This window comes from Capricornis sumatraensis, chromosome 3, assembly GCF_032405125.1.
Source record: "Capricornis sumatraensis isolate serow.1 chromosome 3, serow.2, whole genome shotgun sequence".
Classification (NCBI taxonomy): Eukaryota; Metazoa; Chordata; class Mammalia; order Artiodactyla; family Bovidae; genus Capricornis; species Capricornis sumatraensis.
The window spans coordinates 157,574,522-157,595,780 of record NC_091071.1 but is presented as its reverse complement, the minus strand read 5'-3'; the positions used below and the strand labels follow the sequence as shown (position 1 = coordinate 157,595,780).

The 21,259-nt window shown below is 40.1% G+C and overlaps 1 protein-coding gene across 3 annotated transcripts in view; it reads left to right on the top strand.

Annotated features, from left to right (window-relative positions):
* The window catches only part of DOCK10 (dedicator of cytokinesis 10), a 304,971-nt gene that overhangs the window by 177,054 nt on the left and 106,658 nt on the right, over positions 1 to 21,259 (top strand). For all 3 annotated transcript variants that reach the window (XM_068968164.1, XM_068968163.1, XM_068968165.1), the window contains exons 5-10: positions 3,663 to 3,735; positions 4,002 to 4,124; positions 4,369 to 4,503; positions 19,183 to 19,366; positions 20,810 to 20,895; positions 21,170 to 21,253. In XM_068968164.1, the coding sequence (XP_068824265.1) occupies positions 3,663 to 3,735; positions 4,002 to 4,124; positions 4,369 to 4,503; positions 19,183 to 19,366; positions 20,810 to 20,895; positions 21,170 to 21,253 (685 nt within the window). The remainder of the gene's footprint in view (positions 1 to 3,662; positions 3,736 to 4,001; positions 4,125 to 4,368; positions 4,504 to 19,182; positions 19,367 to 20,809; positions 20,896 to 21,169; positions 21,254 to 21,259) is intronic.

Below are 21,259 nucleotides of genomic sequence, written 5' to 3'. Positions count from 1 at the left end.
CAAGATTAGATGAGACATGGATCCCTGGTATTTGTGTACAAAAGTCTGATTATATGTGTATACAATTTAATAAAAAGCAATGTGTTACTTCAGCTTCTCAGGTGGCTCAATGGTAAAGAATCTGACTGCCAATGCAGGAGGCGTGGGTTCGATCCCTGGGTCGGGAAGATCCCCTGGAGGAGGAAATGGCAGTTCATTCCATTATTCTTGCCTGGGAAATCCTATGGACAGAGAAGCCTGGTGGGCTACACTCCATGGGGTCACAAAAGAGTCAGACATGACTTAGCAACTAAACAACAACAAATGTGCTACTTAGTACATATTAAGACTTTAGTACAAAATTTCTGCACTCTTGGTATATATTTTTGAGCTTTCAGATAAATCATAGATGAAGAAGGTTGTATTATGTTTTCGAAATTTGAACTAACACATACCCGAGGAAGTAAATTCATATACATTAATTAACAAATATTTATTGATCACTTACCATGTGTCAGAACCTGTGGGGATAATAACTTTGAAATACACATTTCCTACCACTCTTCTTTTAAACCTCTGGCTTTTAAATTAGACTGTTACTATTTACAGCTATTTATCTATGGGTCGGAGAAGGCAATTGCACCCCACTCCAGTACTCTTGCCTGGAAAATCCCATGGACTGAGGAGCCTGGTAGGCTGCAGTCCATGGGGTCGCTGAGAGTCAGACACGACTGAGCGACTTGACTTTCACTTTTCACTTTCATGCATTGGAGAAGGAAATGGCAACCCACTCCAGTGTTCTTGCTAGAGAATCTCAGGGACGGGGGAGCCTGGTGGGCTGCCATCTATGCGCACAGTCGGATATGACTAAAGCGACTTAGCAGCAGCAGCAGCATCTATGGGTGCTGGGATGTCCTAACAGGACTATGCAACCAAAACAAAATAGAGAAATAAATTGGAATTAGGGCTGAACTGAGACTCCAGGTATCATTTATAATAATCAAGTACTGTGTACACCAGAATAACTTTATATTTATTAGTAATGAATTTTGGTAGCAAGCAACTTTCATTAATTTGAATTTATAAAATAAATTAATTTGAATTTATAAAGTAAATTCAGTATTTATTTATAAAATAAATAATAAGATACTTTTAAAAAACCTATTTACAGGCATAGAGAACAAGCATATGGACACCAAGTGGGAAAAGTTGAGGCGGGATGAATTGGGAGATTAGGATTTATATATATATATATATATATATTATTGATACTGTGTATAAAACAGATGACTGATGAGAACCTACTGTATAGCACAAAGAATTCTTCTCAGTGCTCTGTGGTGACCTAAATGGGAGGAAAATCCAAAAGAGAGGGATGTATACATAGAGCTGATCCACTTTACTGTACAGTAGACACCAACACAACATTGTAAAGCAACTATACTCCTATACAAATTAATTTTAAAAAAATAAATAAAAACCTATTTAACATGTTGGAGTTGTCTCAGGATTTTGATCACTCAGAATGCTAAAAAGAGTATCACCACGATCCCTTACAAACAAAGTTTTAAAGTATGCCTTTTCATATTATCCCTCTTCACCTTGCTTATCAATAATTCAATCAGCCATGAATCTTGAGTATGTCTGCAACAGGAAAGAAAAAACCTAAGATGTAGATGGGACTTCATTAGAGTTTCTGGCTTTAAGAAATGTATAATCAGATGGAGGGCTAAGACAAGTGTCCAAATAACAGAACCAGGCAAACACCGTAAGAGACGTATACTGAGAATCTGCAGGGAGAGGGTCCTAATTCTGTAGATCCAGGCTACCTTCCTGGAAATTACTTTGGGGGCACAAACTCTTATCAGGTTACAATGAAGTATTACTCAGCCTTATAAAGGAGTGAACTCTTGATACACTCCACTATATGAATGAACCTTGAAGACATTATTCTAATAAAGTAAGCCAGACACAAAAAGATAAATGTTGCATTATTCCACTCATAAGATGTACTTAGAATAGTCAAAAACCTAGAAACAGCAAGTAGAACAATGATAACCCAGGGCTGAGGAAAGGGGGAAATGGAAAGTTATTGTCTAATGGATACAGAGTCAGTTTGGGAATTAAAATGGTCTGGAGATGGTCAGTGACGAAGGGCGTATAGTATGAATCTACTTAATGCTACTGAACTGTGCACGTGAAAACAGTTAAAATGGAAATTCTTCTGTTATGTATGTTTTACCACAATAGGAAAAAAACAAGAAGTGTGGAGATCGTGGTTCTGATTTCAGGCTTTTCACAATTTAATAGCAAGGTTACTGTTCTTTTTGTGTTCTGACTTCCTCTACTGTGAACTAGGAATGGGCATTTTTAGGTCTTTCAAAAGAAGGGTAAAGGATATTTTGAATTCATTTGAATCCACTGAACTTCTATGTGAATGAACAGTTTGGTGATTTTATGAATACCTGTATAATTGTGCTTCCCTGATAGCTCAGTTGGTAAAGAATCCACCTGCAATGCAAGAGACCCCAGTTCAATTTCTGGGTCAGGAAGATCTGCTCGGGAAGGGATAGGCTACCCACTCCAGTATTCTTGGGCTTCTCTTGAGGTTCAGCTGGTAAAGAATCTGCCTGCAATGTGGGAGACCTGGGTTTGATCTTTGGGTCAGGAAGATCCCTTGGAGAAGGGAATGGCTACCCACTCCAGTATTCTGGCCTGGAGAATACCATGGACAGAGGCCACAGTCCATGGGGTCGCAAAGAGTCAGACACGACTGAGCGATTAATACTCTTAACTTTCATGTATGTATATACATATAAAGAGTCCTTGGTTATTCACCTTACTGCCTGGAATACCATCAACGTAGGAAACCATTTGCATTGGAAATACTGAATGAGCTCATGGGTTGCTTCTACATAATATAAATCATTTCAAAGAAAAAGCTCTGCCTTGCAAATCCTCCATGTAGGATTTTCTAGCTTGGTATAAAGGAATGCCTGAAGTTTGGATGATTCTATCCGGTTTCCATTCAACCATGTGTTATGAGATAGAATTAAGTCAAGGAAGGTTTATTTCTGTCTTATTTTACCATTTGTAGAGCCAAGTGAACACTCTTGCTCCTTTGGGCTGGTCAGCAATGCTCTGACTGAGAGGTGTTTCTGTGCTACCATGGAAATGCCTAAAGTGAGCACAAATGCCGCTAAGTCACATTGGTGCAGACCTCTGGGAGACACCAGGGTTGCAGAGCAGCACAGCCTAGTGGCCAGAGTAGTGGCTGGCTTTCAAATGACCATCCCATAAGCCTTGAGCATGTCACATAAAAGCAAAAGAGGAAAAAACTAAATGAAAATATCACTGAGTTGCATTCCACTTCAAAATGCGGAAGAAGAAAAACATAAATCACCAAGGCCTTAAAATTGTCCCATTTGCCTTCATCTAATTAAAAAGGACATGTGTAAATCTGTGCAAATAGTAACTCTATCATTTAAAATGGAGACTTATTATCTGGAGATAAGATATAATGGTGTAGGGGCAAGTTAGTACTTCCAGTGAAAATGGCCCCACGTGAGATTACATTATTTTATAAAAGTCTATAAGAAAGGCAGCACAGTAGCTGGTACTCAGCTGAAAGCAATGTCTCAAATGACAAATCAGAATCTTTTTCTTCTTTTTTTTAATATCAGAGCAGAATACAAACCAGAGAAACTTCCTTCACATTCCTTTGAGGTTGACCATGAAGATGCTGATAAGGATGAAGTAAGTAAATGGTTGAAAGTGAAATGTTTAAAACATGAGGATAATTAGTTCCTATCTAACATGTTTGAAATTCAGACTAGTTTCTCCTAAAGCTGCAGTAACCGTTGGTGTGAGGGTTTTTAGACAAAACGAATCACGTTTGTTTTGAAATTGAACATGATTATTTCAGATGAGTCAGAGAAAAAGGAGTTTCATTTTTAAGTGCAGTGTCTAAGATCTGGGATTCACAAAAGATTGCTGTGATGCTAACGATGCCTTTTGTACAGGATACCACTTCCCACTCATCTTCCAAGGGCGGAGGGGGAACGGGAGGGACCGGAGTTTTCAAGTCTGGTTGGCTCTACAAGGGGAATTTTAACAGCACCGTGAATAACACCATTACCGTTCGGGTAAGGAGACATAGAAACTCATTTTTGTTTCTGCCACCTTTCTTGACACCCACCCCCTCTTTAGTCAGAAAACTGAGGTGAGCTATTTGCATTAAGTTTGTGTTTCATGTCATATTTTATTTATGAGAAAGGAAGATGCTCTTCTCAGAACAGTGCTCAAGAAATGTAGCACTCTTGAAGGGATTAGAAAATTCTAATTTCCATGAATTTGAACTACCTCCTCCTATTTTTTTCCTTTATTTAGTCATTCAAAAAGCGCTTCTTCCAGCTGACTCAGTTGCCAGATAATTCCTACATCATGAATTTTTACAAAGATGAAAAAATATCCAAAGAACCCAAAGGCTGTATCTTTTTGGATTCCTGTACAGGTGTGGTACAGGTGAGTAGAAATCTCTTTTTCCCTGAGGGTTTTTTTAATTGAAAAATGCACTCATCCAATCATCATTCATTCATTCTAAAAATATTTATAGAGTACCTGATATGAGCCAAAAACTATTTCAGACTCTTAAGGATTCAGTGGAGAGGGCAGGCAGCCTAGAGACTTGCTTTCACAAAACTTACTTCAGTAAAGTAAGGAAAACAGAAAATAGGCAGGAAAAAAAAAATAAACAGAATGAAATAGTTGGTAAAATCTGCAATAAAGAAAATAAACAAGGCTACAAAATGGGAAGAGACAGATGGTGAGGTTGGAAAGGAATCTTTATGCTCCAGAAGTGATAGAAACATTTATGAAGAGAAAATATTTGATCTAGAGATTAAAGCATGAGCAGGGGCAGCAAGTACAAAGGTCCTGAGGCCAGAGCAAGTCTGATATATGGAAGGACAAGAGGAAAATGACCACCTGTATAGCTGCAGTGTAGAGATCCACTGAGCTAAAGAATGCAGTAAGGTTGTATGTAAATCACATAGTTCAAAGAAAGCTCTTCATGAATGTTACCTTTATTATTAGGTAATATTGCAGTTGTAAATTTACAGCGTACATACACATCATCCTCCTTCTAAGAGCAGGTTTTTTCAAGGGCAAGGATTATATTGCATTGGTTCTCAAACTGAATCTCAGACATGGCAATTTTAACCAACAGTGCTCTTCTGCAGCAGTTTGTCCTCAAATTATTGTCCTTAGTATTAAATTTGACATGGACCATTTTGGCAAAAAGAAGCAGAAAAATTCCATATGCCTCATTTGGACATCTTATTCTTTCGACTCTGACGATCGAACATTTTTATTCTTTATTGTGTGAAACTGGAAGCAATCAAGAGTTTTAGTAGTCTTCCCTCCAATTTAACATTAAATGCTGGCTCATTGAGATTAAGGACTGTGTTTTTGATCATAAGCCACTAGGAACAATTCTTTGTGTTTCCACCAAACCTTGGACATTCACATAACTTGCTACATGGCTTAGATTACCTCTTGGATTCATACCAAGGGCACTCAGATGCATGGATGCAAAACAGAATTCTCTTCAGTCACTTAAGCCTCATCTATTTCGGAATGGTTTAGCTGTTAAAATCTGGAATTTCTCCAGAAAGTAATAACACTGAACTTTAAAGGGAAAGAATTAATTAAGTGTTGCTGAGCCCTCCACTAGAAATGAAAGATAATTGCTTTTTAACACAGTTGCCAACTTTCCATATGGAAAGGGCAGTAAGGATCTTAATGGAAGATGGAGATAGTTTTCTATTGTTGGTCACAAAGGAGACTCTTTGGCTTTAGAAATATAAAGTAAGACTTTAACAATAGGTTTAAAGATCAATAACTACATTTTATAGACATTGAGCTGAAAAACTAAATATTTTCTTTTCCTTTCTACCCCCAAACTTGCTGTAACGAATGAGTCATCATCTTTTAAAAAGTATCATTGTATCCCTTGCTAGGTGTTAAGTTTGCAGCGACATAGATTCATGTGTAATTTCTTCTTCCAAGAGTGGTATAACTCTGTTGAACACAGAGTCAGTTAGTGCTCTAGTCTGACCTTTCACCTCTGCTCCATCACCTTTTAGACCATGTTTTGGTCTCTGCTTAAGCAGTGCCTTGGAAAGAGAATGTCTTCCAAGGAAAAACATAAGAGTAGGGTGTATACAAGCTGATGTGTGAATTCTAGTTTCACCCTTTACTATCTAAGAGCCTTGAGTAAGTTGCTCAAGCTGTTTGATTCCCAGTGTTTCATCTGTAAAACTAAAGTGAAAAAGGATCTGGGAGAAAGTGTGTCCTCAGTCATCCTTTCCCAGTCTTTCCATTAATTATAAAAGTTACAACTTTGGTAAGTAAATGTCCCATCATGGGAAAGCCCTTCTAGAAAATATTGACTGACATGGTAAAGAATCTGCTTGCAATGCAGGAGCCCTGGGTTTGATCCCTGGGTTGGGAAGATCCCCTGCAGAAGGGAATGGCAACCCACTCCAGTATTCTTGCCTGGAGAATTCCATGGACAGAGGAGCCTGGCGGGCTTCAGTCCGTGGTATTGCAAAGAGTTGGGCACAACTGATTGACTAACACTTCAAGCTGGCTAATTTATCCATTTCTTTCTTCATTCATTTATTCACTCATCCAACAAGCTTATGTAGTACTTATGACATGCTAGAAATGTGTTTAGGCATTAGGAATTCCTTGCCGAAATCATAACTAGAGGAGGACATAGGCTCATAACTATTACACAGTTTCTCAAGAGCTATAATGGTGGTATAAATGTACTTTCTATGGAATGTTCTAGGAGACAGAACAGTGATAAACTCTTCTGGGTTGGCTAGAAGAATGCATAGAAAAAAACGGGCACATAGGTAGGAATTCCCAAGGTAGATTCTGCACATTAAAACAGAGTTGAATAATCCTACTTCATTTTCCAATAAATAGTTATTTACATACCTGGGACCATGTACTCTATCTTTTAAAGAGTTCAGCTCTATATCCCTGTATTTATATTCTTCTTTATCATAAGCTTGTTATCCTTTATAGAAGGAGGGACCTTTAGTTCCTTGAGATCCCTTTGGGAAGATAGACATCGAGCTCCTTGTCACCTTGTATCTGGATCCTATTTCTTGCATATTTGCTTACAGCTCTTTCTGACAAGTTTTTACATCTGAAAAGAGGATTCTGAATGATACAGTGCAAGTTTAGTCATTGTTCTAGCAAGCTTTCAGGTACAAAATGTGCCTAAAGATGAAACACGTACACACAGAAGCACAAAGCAAATGAATAATAGAGTGAGTCAGACCTATTTTATTAAGAATCATTGTCAGTTTCACTTGAATAAAACAGAGAAGAAAAACAGTTTGCCTCAGAAAATGCTACCTACCACCCAGCATTCTCAGTGTGTTCCAGCTCATAACACTCTTTCGTGAATAAGTCGTTTTAGTTTGCTTCATTCAAACCCATTCTATAGCACTGTGCTTTCCTAGGAGTACGACTTGGAATTCTCAGAAATATATTTTAAGGGCTACTTCAAGTAGAGAGAAACTCCTACCCAAAATTCTCGGAGACTTTGCGAGCGAGCGTTAGTCATTCAGTCCTGACTCTTTGCTATCTTACAGACTGTAGCCCACCAGGCTCCTCAGTCCATGGCATTTTTAAAGCAAGAATACTAGAGTGGGTTGCCATTTTCCTCCTCCAGGGAATCTTCCCAATCCAAGGACTGAAATCAAGTCTCTTGTGTCACCTGCATTTTAGGCAGATTCTTTACCTGTTGAGCCATCAGGGAAGCCCCTCAGAGACTTTAGGTGATGTTAATGGTTAGGAATTTCCTGATCTTGGTAAAATAGAGACCTAACAGTAGTTTTCAGTATCCTATCATTTTGCCTTTTCATACTGCTCATGGGATTCTCAAGGCAAGAATACTGAAGTGGTTTGCCAAGAATGGACCAGTGGACCACATTCTGTCAGGCCTCTCCACCATGACCCGCCCATCTTGGATTGCCCCGCGGGCATGGCTTAGTTTCACTGAGTTAGACAAGGCTGCAGTCCTAGTGTGATTAGATTGACTAGTTTTCTGTGAGTATGGTTTCAGTATGTCTGCCCTCTGATGCCCTCTTGCAACACCTACCATCTTACTTGGGTTTCTCTTACCTTGGGCGTGGGGTATCTCTTCACGGCTGCTCCAGCAAAGCACAGCTGCTGCTCCTTACCTTGGATGAGGGGTATCTCCTTACTGCCGCCCTTCCTGACCTTCAATGTGGGATAGCTCCTCTAGGCCCTCCTGCGCCTGTGCAGCCTGTGAAAGAGGAACTCCCCAGGTCAGTAGGTGCCCAGTATGCTACTGGAGATTGGTGGAGAAATAACTCCGGAAAGAATGAAGGGATAGAGCCAAAGCAAAAACAATACCCAGCTGTGGATGTGACTGGTGATAGAAGCACGGTCTGATGATGTAAAGAGCAATATTGCATTGGAACCTGGAATGTCAGGTCCATGAATCAAGGCAAATTGGAAGTGGTCAAACAAGAGATGGCAAGGGTGAACGTCGACATTCTAGGAATCAGTGAACTAAAATGGACTGGAATGGGTGAATTTAACTCAGATGACCACTATATCTGCTACTGTGGACAGGAATCCCTCAGAAGAAATGGAGTAGCCATCATGGTCAACAAAAGAGTCTGAAATGCAGTACTTGGATGCAATCTCAAAAACGACAGAATGATCTCTGTTCATCTCCAAGGCAAACCATTCAATATCACGATAATCCAAGTCTATGACCCAACCAGTAACACTGAAGAAGCTGAAGATGAACAGTTCTATGAAGACCTACAAGACCTTTTAGAACTAACACCCGAAATAGATGTCCTTTTCATTATAGGGGACTGGAATGCAAAAGTAGGAAGTCAAGAAATACCTGGAGTAACAGGCAGATTTGGCCTTGGGATGCAGAATGAAGCAGGGCAAAGACTAATAGAGTTTTGCCAAGAAGATGCACTGGTCATAGCAAACACCCTCTTCCAACAACACTAGAGAAGACTCTACACATGGACATCACCAGATGGTCAACACCGAAATCAGATTGATTATATTCTTTGCAGCCAAAGATGGAGAAGCTCTATACAGTCAACAAAAACAAGACCAGAAGCTGACTGTACCTCAGATCGTGAACTCCTTATTACCAAATTCAGACTTAAATTGAAGAAAGTAGGCAAAACCACTAGACCATTCAGGTATGACCTAAATAAAATCCCTTATGATTATACAGTGAAAGTGAGAAATAGATTTAAGGGCCTAGATCTGATAGATAGAGTGCCTGATGAACTATGGAATGAGGTTCGTGACATTGTACAGGAGACAGGGATCAAAACCATCCCCATGGAAAAGAAATGCAGAAAAGCAAAATGGCTGTCTGAGGAGGCCTTACAAATAGCTGTGAAAAGAAGAGAAGCAAAAAGCAAAGGAGAAAAGGAAAGATATAAGCAACTGAATGCAGAGTTCCAAAGAATAGCAAGAAGAGATAAGAAAGCCTTCTTCAGTGATCAGTGCAAAGAAATAGAGGAAAACAACAGAATGGGAAAGACTAGAGATCTCTTCAAGAAAATTAGAGATACCAAGGGAACATTTCATGCAAAGATGGGCTCGATCAAGGACAGAAATGGTCTGGACCTAACAGAAGCAGAAGATATTAAGAAGAGGTGGCAAGAATACACAGAAGAATTGTACAAAGAAGATCTTCACGACCCGGATAATCACAATGGTGTGATCACTCACCTAGAGCCAGACATCCTGGAATGTGAAGTCAAGTGGGCCTTAGAAAGCATCGCTATGAACAAAGCTAGTGGAGGTGATGGAATTCCAGTTGAACTATTTCAAATCCTGAAAGATGATGCTGTGAAAGTGCTGCACTCAATATGCTAGCAAATTTGGACAACTCAGCAGTGGCCACAGGACTGGAAAAGGTGAGTTTTCATTCCAATCCCAAAGAAAGGCAATGCCAAAGAATGCTCAAACTACCACACAATTGCACTCATCTCACATGCTAGTAAAGTAATGCTCAAAATTCTCCAAGCCAGGCTTCAGCAATACATGAACCATGAACTTCCTGATGTTCAAGCTGGTTTTAAAAAAGGCAGAGGAACCAGAGATCAAATTGCCAACATCCACTGGATCATGGAAAAAATCAAGAGAGTTCCAGAAAAACATCTATTTCTGCTTTTTTGAGTATGCCAAAGCCTTTGACTATGTGGATCACAATAAACTGGAAAATTCTGAAAGAGATGGGAATACAAGACCACCTGACCTGCCTCTTGAGAAATCTGTATGCAGGTCAGGAAGCAACAGTTAGAACTGGACATGGAACAACAGACTGGTTCCAAATAGGAAAAGGAGTATGTCAAGGCTGTATATTGTCACCTTGTTTATTTAACTTATATGCAGAGTACATCATGAGAAACGCTGGGCTGGAAGAAGCACAAGCTGAAATCAAGATTGCCAGGAGAAATATCAATAACCTCAGATATGCAGATGACACCACCCTTATGGCAGAAAGTGAAGAGGAACTAAAAAGCCTCTTGATGAAAGTGAAAGAAGAGAGTGAAAAAGTTGGCTTAAAGCTCAACATTCAGAAAATGAAGATCATGGCATCCGGTCCCATCACTTCATGGGAAATAGATGGGGAAACAGTGGAAACAGTGTCAGACTTTATTTTTGGGGGCTCCAAAATCACCGAGATGGTGACTGCAGCCATGAAATTAAAAGACGCTTACTCCTTGGAAGAAAAGTTATGACCAACCTAGATAGCATATTCAAAAGCAGGGACATTACTTTGCTGACTAAGGTCCATCTAGTCAAGGCTATGGTTTTTCCTGTGGTCATGTATGGATGTGAGAGTTGGACTGTGAAGAAGGCTGAGCGCCAAAGAATTGATGCTTTTGAACTGTGGTGTTGGAGAAGACTCTTGAGAGTCCCTTGGACTGCAAGGAGATCCAGCCAGTCCATTCTGAAGGAGATCAACCCTGGGATTTCTTTGGAAGGAATGATGCTAAAGCTGAAGCTCCAGTACTTTGGCCACCTCATGTGAAGAGTTGACTCACTGGAAAAGACTCTGATGCTGGGAGGGATTGGGAGCAGGAGGAGAAGGGGACGACAGAGGATGAGATGGCTGGATGGCATCACGGACCCAATGGATGGGAGTCTGAGTGAACTCCGGGAGATGGTGATGGACAGGGAGCCCTGGCACGCTGCAGTTCATGAGGTCGCAAAGAGTCAGACACGACTGAGCGACTGAACTGAACTGAACTGAACAGTAGTTTTCCACTTTTTTGTAGTGTCATGAAACAGTACTAGATCTGCTTTATACCCCTCATTTCTAGTCTGAAGCAAAACTTCCAACTTTTGCTATTTCGGCTTTGGTCTGAGACTAAGGGCTATTTAAGCCTAATCTATCCTGTCTTGTTCCTTGAGAGTCTTCTCATTTATTCATTTATTGATTCATTCATTCACTCATTCATATATTTATCCATCCATCTATCCCAGATCCTGCCACTCTGAATGGAATATATAGCCCAGGAATCCCATGTACCCAGTGCCCCAATATTAACAATGACAATGAGTGATATCACTTTATACATAAAGGCTTAAAGCTGAACGGGCTTCCCAGGTGACCCAGTGGTAAAGACTCTGCCTGCCAACACAGGAGACCCAGGTTTGATCCTGAGTTGGAAAGATCCCTTGGAAAAGGGCATGGCAGCCTGCTTCAGTATTCTTGCCTAGAAAATCCCATGGACAGAGGAGCCTGGTGGGTTGTAGTCCATGGGGTCGCTAAGAGCCGGACACGCCTGAGCATGCACGCATACATCTGGAAGTGACCATTGTTAGTTTCCTACTTGGTGCTGGACCTGCTACCTTGTGGATATAGATCCCAAGATAATGGCCTTTGAGGCTTAACCAAAGTCTAAAAATTCAAATACTTTCTGCAGCACAGGCCACTACAGGAAGCAAGTAGGGTCACTTCCTTCTCCTGTATAAGATAACACAGAGCAACTCAGACTGTGTGTGCCCACATAAAGGCAGTCATACTGGGAAGGAAAAAAAAATGTGTACCTGCCAATGAAAACAAATTTAGAAGTCACCTATAACCTATAAACCCCCCAGCAAACCTTAGTGGTTAAGAATTTCACTTCCCGTGATAAAAATAAAAACCAGAATGACACTTGTAATCTTCTTCATCTAATATAGTATTTGACAACAGTTCATGGAAAATGCATTATTATTGTCTCAATTTATTAAAATAAAGCTCAGAGAGATAAAGTGACGTTCCCAAGTAACAGAGCTAATAAGTGGAATAATTAGATTTGAGGCTGAGGAAAATCCAGATTTACAGAAAGATGCCCAAGGAAATACTTTGGTGATCATATATCTAGTGGGTATGCTTGTATCAGTTCAGTTCAGTAGCTCAGTCGTGTCCGACTCTTTGCGACCCTATGAATCGCAGCACGCCAGGCCTCCTTGTTCATCACCATCTCCCAGAGTTCACTCAGACTCATGTCCATCGAGTCTGTGATGCCATCCAGCCATCTCATCCTCTGTCGTCCCCTTCTCCTACTGTCCCCAGTCCCTCCCAGCATCAGAGTCTTTTCCAATGAGTCAACTCTTCGCATGAGGTGGCCAAAGTACTGGAGTTTCAGCTTTAGCATCATTCCTTCCAAAGAAATCCCAGGGTTGATCTCCTTCAGAATGGACTGGCTGGATCTCCTTGCAGTCCAAGGGACTCTCAAGAGTCTTCTCCAACACCACCGTTCAAAAGCATCAATTCTTCGGCACTCAGCCTTCTTCACAGTCCAACTCTCACATCCATACATGACCACTGGAAATACCATAGCCTTGACTAGACGGACCTTAGTCAGCAAAGTAATGTCCCTGCTTTTGAATATGCTATATAGGTTGGTCATAACTTTTCTTCCAAGGAGTAAGCGTCTTTTAATTTCATGGCTGCAGTCACCATCTGCAGTGATTTGGGAGCCCCCAAAAATAAAGTCTGACACTGTTTCCACTGTTTCCCCATCTATTTCCCATGAAGTGATGGGACCAGAAGCCATGATCTTCGTTTTCTGAATGTTGAGTTTTAAGCCAACTTTTTAACTCTCCTCTTTCACTTTCATCAAGAGGCTTTTTAGCTTCTCTTCACTTTCTGCCATAAGGGTGGTGTCATCTGCATATCTGAGGTTATTGATATTTCTCCCGGCAATCTTGATTCCAGCTTGTGCTTCTTCCAGCCCAGCGTTTCTCATGATGTACTCTGCATAGAAGTTAAATAAGCAGGGTGACAATATACAGCCTTGACATACTCCTTTTCCTATTTGGAACCAGTCTGTTGTTCCATGTCCAGTTCTAACTGTTGCTTCCTGACCTGCATACAGATTTCTCAAGAGGCAGGTCAGGTGGTCTTGTATTCCCATCTCTCTCAGAATTTTCCACAGTTTATTGTGATCCGCACAGTCAAATGCTTTGGCATAGTCAATAAACTGTGGCTCAGATCATGAACTCCTTATTACCAAATTCAGACTTAAATTGAAGAAAGTAGGGAAAACCACTAGACCATTCAGGAATGACCTAAATCAAATCCCTTATGATTATACAGTGGAAGTGAGAAATAGATTTAAGGGCCTAGATATGATAGATAGAGTGCCTGATGAACTATCAAATGAGGTTCATGACATTGTATGCTGGCATAGATACATATTAATACATTTATCCTACATAAGCCAACAGGCAAAAGAAACACTCTGAAGATAGATGTGTGTCATTTTAAGCCGTGAAATTTAGATGTAGGATTTATTTCAGCAAATATATATGGAAAATTTTGCTACATGCAAAGCTTTGTGGGAAAGCCAAACATAAATTAGATGTGGTTCCTGTCTTCAAAGACCTTCTTGCCTGTGGAAAGATGCACAAAAAAACACAGAATAAATATAGCATGTGCATGAGTAATTAAACATGTGTGACACATCTCAGAAACTAGGTTCTGATATCATACGCAAGAATGATATTACTGCAGATGCTACTCTATATTATACAAATGTGTGTATGTGTACTCAGCCATGTCCAACTCTTTGCGACCCCATGGACTGTGACCTGCCAGGCACCTCTGTCCACAGGATTTTCCAGGCAAGAATAGTAGATTGCCATTTCATACTCCAATGTAATACATATATTACATATATCTATTGCACGTGATATTGCTTGTTTCCTGACATTACATTGCACTAGAATGTAATTTCCATGGGGGCAAGCACGTCATGTGAACATTTTTTAATGCTCTCTACCTAGCACATAGAAAATAGCCAGTACATTTTCGTATATATTGAACAAGTATGTATTTGAATGAATGAACATACAGAGAATGGAAAGGATTGCGTGGATTGTAGCCACCAATACCAGTAACCTGAATTTGATGTTGTGTGGCTCTTCTCCTGTTTCTGCAAAATTCTGTAAAAGATGCTAGCAACAGAACAGATACCGTGGTATATTTTGCTTGGATAACTCCCTTCAATATTCCATCCTCCATTGGCTTTAGCGGTTTCATTGGAGTATCTATTTCAAAGCTTTTCTAGGTGAGCAGTGTGAAAAGCAATCCGTTTGCCACAACTCATTAAGCACATCGGATGGCATTAGGACATATTTCCAGTTTCCTTTTATTTATGAAGCCATGTAGATAGACTGTGGTGAGCTTGAATGAACAAAGAAGCTGCATCGATCACCAGGGATACTGATTTCAGGAAAATTTGAGGAGTGAGAAGAATACGATTACTTCTTGATTATCATTTTAATGACTTAACATTGCATTTCACGGTTATTAAAATGTCCCATTGGTTTTCTACTTCTGGTCCTTTCTTTTTTTGCTGTTTTATATGCCATTATCTTGAAGATTACAGAGGGTGAGATAGAAAACCACTTAAGGCATCTTAATCTTCCCCAGCATAAGCTTCTCTGCACTGAAAGTAGTTCTCTTTCACTCCAAGGAGAAAAAGATAATTTGGCTTTTGAGAGAAGTTGTGAATGGAATATTTATTTCATTTATAAATATCCCTTTTTGAGAAACAAGGGCTTGTTACACATTTTGCTCAAACTTTTTAAAATATGTAATATTGTTGACGTCAGCCATATTTAATTCACATACAGAAGGCGATTTAGAAAATCAATTTTTGTAATTTTTTATTAGTTCCTTGACATCTCCATTTGAAAGCAAGTTGCAGCTCAATCCACTTTTAATTTGGACCTAATGCAAGCATTTTACATGGCTTTGCATCTACCCTTCCCCATTATTTACAGCATTAGATTAGTCAAGCAGATTCTTTCATTTGTTTGTTTTCAAGAGTGATTTAAAGATGCAGACTGAGATTTGTTTGCATTCTGCTACACTCAGCTACTTTAGATCTGCTCTGAGCACTTCTATTTCTTTCCTGAGTGTCTATTCTGTTCCCTTGGTGTTTTGAAGGTATGATATTGTCATGGGAAGCATTCTGTCTTTTATTCCTGCTCTCAGCCAACTGTCTTTGCCCTTAGACCCTCTCTGTCAGTGCAGGTCAGAGGCGGTTTTATGGACCTCCTTCTTCAGCACCGGGGGAAGTGTGTGGGAGGGTGTGTGAAGGAGTCTGGCCCTCCCTCTTGAGGAGAGCATAGCTTCCAAGAATTTGCATTCTTAAAGAAACTACCCAGATGTTTGCTTTGCATAGGAAATGTTGGGGCCACTGCCTTTCCAGCCACCACCACTCCCCCAATTCTGTTTACACTGAAGCCAAAATGGTCTCCGAAAGCTGGGTGTGGATTACATAAGTTTATGCATTTGTCAAAAGCTTGATTTGTGTATTTCACTCTATATAAATTTAACTTTAGTAAAGGAATTTATACAAATATATGTATATACATATAAAACTGTGGCATTTTACTAGTTGAAGTTATCCTTTCTGTATTCTCATAGAACACAGAGGGTTCTGTAAGAATAGTAGTATTTTCATGTTGCAATTCTCATGCTGCAATAACAATCCTGGTCTCAAAAAAGAATGACTATACCTTGATTTTTATTCCTTTACTTCAGTACATTCATACAGAAGTTAAGCACATTTATCTTCCAATTTCAAATTTGGATGATGAATTGGTTAACACCTGTCTCTTCCTGTCTGGGCAGAGACCTTGTCTTTTTTTGCCCAGCACAAAATACAGATCCAACAGAACCTCTTTAAAAGTGAACACTATCACAGCACTGAGGATAACTAGTCACCTTCTGCCCTGGGCTCATGGGCTGTTGAAAATGCCAGTCTGCAAGGGAATCCTTACAGGGCAAAGAAATAATAATAATTGACAATAATGGGAAAGTATGAATATGAGCAGAGCACTTGTCCTTGGCAGAGTCTAGAAAATGCCACTTGAGCTGTGAAACCCCACAGTGAGGATCACAGTTAGTTTTTTAGCTAATTCTTTTTTCTCCTTCAATCCCTAAATTTTTCTTTTCCTGAGGCTTGTATGTTGCCCCAATGTCTACTTTCAGAAACCAGCACCCCCAGGCATGGCTGCCCCTTTCGAGTGTGATAATGCCCAGCAGGTGGCAAAGAAGAACAGTAGCCAATGAACATCTTCCTTGTGCTGGCTTGTCTCAGCGGGTATTTAAGTATAAAGGAAGTACTTCCTGTCTCCAACACTCGCTGTCCATGTATTCCAAACAGGTTTTCATTTGTCTCCCCAAGCCTCAGTGTTTTCATATGCTGAATGGAATGATAACAGTGTCTCTCATAGAGTTGTTATGAGATTTAAATAAAAATGATGACTGTAAAATCCTCAGCACAGTGCCAGATACATAGCCGGCAAATGTTTAATAAGTGTCATGTTTGTAGTAGTAATCATGCTGTTGTGGAAGTTGAAAGCTATTTTGGGAAGTTCTCAGAGCATCCCAAAGGAAGAGAAGATTACCAGAAGTATATTAAAGATTATTCTCTTTTGCCTCCAAGAAACAGCAGTCTTGTTCTCAGAAAGAGTTTATACCTTGGTTTAAGTTGTACCGCCTCACTATAGTGACACTCTCATCTTTGATTTCTACTCTTATTTGCATTTTACTTACTTTAATTGTATAGAGTCTTGCTTTACTACAGCTGTGAGTGCTCTTAGGCTTTAGAACAGTGTGGGTAAGAATTGAATACTTGTATCAGAGTTACCTGGGAGTGATGTGAAGATGGAATATCTTCAGGAATTCTTTCAACCACCCCAGGTTACATAACGTTATCACTGGGAGAAGTTTCTACTTTGCCTTTATGTTTCTAATCTCATGGCAGAAATGTATATAAACTGCTATAATAATCTGCTTTTGTATTCCCACTACTTTAATTGTGCTTCAGTACTCTTGCCTGGAAAACCCCATGGACAGAGGAGCCTGGTAGGTGCCGTCCATGGGATCGCTAAGAGTCGGGCACGACTTGAGCGACTTCACTTTCACTTTTGACTTTCATGCATTGGAGAAGGAAATGGCAACCCACTCCAGTGTTCTTGCCTGGAGAATCCCAGGGACAGAGGAGCCTAATGGGCTGCCGTCTATGGGGTCGCACAGAGTCGGACATGACTGAAGTGACTTAGCAGCAGCAGCAGATCTTTAAACAGCTCACTTCTTTTTATAGATTTCACCTTCTGTGAAAGTCTAATCTAAGGTAGTTACTCATCGAATCAGACCACTTTAATTCTCTGCACAACAGAGAATCTCTGTTTTTCATTTGTTATTTTATTTCTTCAGTTGTTCATTCATTCCCAAGGATTGGAACCTCTCCCATCCCATTCATAATAAATAATTGTTTTGAATGCACTGTTGAATCCTTCTGTGTGATGGCACTGTGATAGGATATAGTGGTGCTCCAGCTCTCATCAAGGCAGTTGTAAGGGAGGAACGTGCTGTGCAAACAAACAAATGAAAGTGAATAAGCGTGTAATCCCAAATTTTTGTGCATACCCTGGAGGACAAGAACCTTGTCTTAACTGGGGAATTGAGAAAATTTCATTGAGCAAGGATAATTTTAGTTCAGATCTGAAGAGTGAATACAAGTCACCTAAGTATGTAAAAGGCAAACATAGTGTTATGTGTGTAAATACATACCTGGTAAGTGGGATGGGAGGGTTGTTTCAGGCCTTTATGGCAGCAACAAAGTCTATGAGTCTATGATGGGAGCACATCCAGCAAACTAGAACAAAACTTCATGGGTTGGTCACAAAATGCAAGTAGAGATGTCAAGTAAGACAAGAGTCTGGAGGCTGATGAAGAAGCCAGAGGCAGAGAAAGGAATTGGGAGCCCCTGGCATGTGGATGTCATTTAAAGTCATTGGACCAGATAAGGAAGAAAAGAATCTAAAGCAGAGCTGAGGTTAGCATGGCAAGTCACAAAGTAAGGAAGAGCCAGTAGAGGTGACTGTGAAAAGTGGTGGCCATTCAGGAGGAAAGAAAACTGAAATAGAGTATAGTCATGGAAACCAGAGAGATGGGTTTCATGAAGGAGGAAGTAGCCACTGTGTCAATTCTGCTGAAAGGTCAACAAAGATTGTATAGTCCTTAGGGTAGTACAGCAACGTAGTTTGTTGGTGACCTTGGCAAGTGCAGCCTCCGGGATATGATGGGGTCAAAATTGCAACTGGAGTGAATTGTGGACAGAACACAAGATGAGAAAGTGAAGGTAGCAACTCAAAGCAACTGTTTAAAGAAGCTTAGAATATACTTCCCCCATGCCTGAAGATGAAATGTTTGTGCCTACATGCTCACCCCGTCAACAAAAACCTTAAAATACCTCTTTGTCCAAAAATCCTTGAAAGAAACCTAATAAAATAATTCTTGTAGATGCAGATGTGGTGTGTTCAGTCATGTCCAACTCTTTGTGATCGCATGGATTATAGCCCTCCAGGCCTCTCCCCACCCAGGGATCGAATCCATGTCTCTCATGTCTACTTCATTGGCAGGCAGATTCTTTACCACCACCTGGGAAGCCCAAAATAATTCTTACCCATCTAAACTTTTGTCTGTTTGGGAAAATCTCTTTGATGTTACCTCCTTGTGTGGAAAACCCCACACAAAAATATCTCTCACTCTCTAAGACCTAGTTGGTATTTTTTCTTTTTATGCTGCAGAATAACAGACTAAGAAAATATGCCTTTGAATTGAAAATGAATGACCTGACCTATTTTGTGTTGGCCGCTGAGACGGAGTCAGATATGGACGAATGGATCCACACCCTCAACCGAATCCTGCAGATCAGTCCTGAGGGGCCCCCTCAGGGCAGGAGGAGTGCAGAGCTCACGGATCTGGGGCTGGGTGAGCACACTACCTGCCTCCCTTGCCAGCTGTGACCTGTGCATTTGGTTCATTTTAGCTGCTAATAACCCTGGTAGCTGTCAGGTCTAGCTCATCCAACCCTGAGCTATTTACTCCAGGAAATCACCCCCAGACCTTTACTTTTACTGAATAGTGGGGGTCACCTTACAGAGGTATGATTTTTAAGTTGACTAGCAGTGATTTGAGGCCGACATCCAGCAAATGATATTGGGAATCATTGATCAGCAATATTTGAAAAAATGACCATGTCTAATGGGATGTTAGAGGGGAGATTCTGTGTTTCATTGATCCCATTAAATTTAATTAATGAACATTACTGTGTAATGACAAATATGCATCCTTTCCTTATAGTTGAAAAGCATCTTTCATGTGTGCTTTTGACCCCATGGAGATAAGGCAAGTTGTGAAAGTTCCATAAATTTTGCATGAGATCAGAGATTTTTATAAGATAAAAAATTATTCTTCTTCCCATCCCAGTTCTTTCATCAGACTCTAATCCATTCTAGGCAAAGGGAAGAGACCAAGAGAAAGGGGAAAAAATGGTGAAAAGAAGAGGAGGAAAACAGGTTTATATTAATAGTCATGTGGAAGACACGTTTATTCTCAGACTCAGTCACTCTTCCCAAAGGAAAACTGTGCTAAGACATTTTGCACAATACCATGGGACATTAAAACCAGAAAGTCTTTATTTTTTTAGTTAATTTATTTATTTGACTGCATTGAGTATTAGTTATGACACTCAGACTTAGTTGCCCCAGGGCATGTGGGATCTTAGTTCCCCTACCAGGGATTGAGCCCACATCCTCTGCATTGGAAGGAGGATTTTTAATCACTGAACCACCAGGGAGGTCCCCCCAAAGAGTCTTTAAGTTCTGGTAGCCTATCTTGTACAAGAGCCATGGGATAGGGAAGAATAAAATTAGTGTTGATTTTAACACCTGCTATAGACTGTAGTAGGTGTTTCACACTCATGATTTACTTAATAATCATCACCTAGAATATTAATATTTACAAAGTCCTAGAGAGTTTAACTAACTAAAGCTAGAATGTAGGTTTTATGTTGACGGCCTGAGAGAATTATCAAAAATATTTTCATATGTAAGAAAGCTTTAGTATACATTGATGAAGTGAGACAAGACAACCCCAAGTATAAATGTAGTATTGTAAGGGTTCAGAGTTCTTATGGGCACAGGATGGTGTCATGAAGAGTGTCCCAAAATGATCACCAGGACATCCTATTTCCAGGCCCAGTTTTTCCAACTATATGGAGGACTAGAGCCAGGGCACAGTGAAGGTATCTTCTCACCAGTGTCCATCCTTCATCGCTCTTGAGTCTAACCCAGTTTCCGTATGTCACAGGCTTGAAAAATGAGTGATTCATGAGGATTATTTAATGACCTGGTCTTGATGTATCTTTTCAAGATTCCCTGGATAATACTATAACTTGTGAAAGCACACCGGAGGAAGCTGATTCTTCAGAAAACAGCCTGCACCCAGACTTCACGAAAGTAATAAAGCTGACATTTTTCTGTGCAAATAAACTCGAATTACTTATTACTTATCGCTTTCATGGAAAAAATGTAAATGCTTTCTTTTAAGATTTAGACTAAGAAACACAACAGTCAGAAAACAAAAAGCATGTTTCTGTAAGATTGCAGAGTGTTGATGGATGATATTAAAACAGTGTTAATACTAAGGGACTGTTTCTTGGCCATATGTATGGGGCTGGGCTGTAGGTTTGCAGCCAAGTAGAAGCTAAGAACTGACACTTTTTCTCTGTAGTACCTCACAGAGACTGAAGAGACTGTCAAAGCAACTCGAAACATGGAGAGGCTAAATCTGTTCTCACTGGATCCAGATATAGATGTAAGT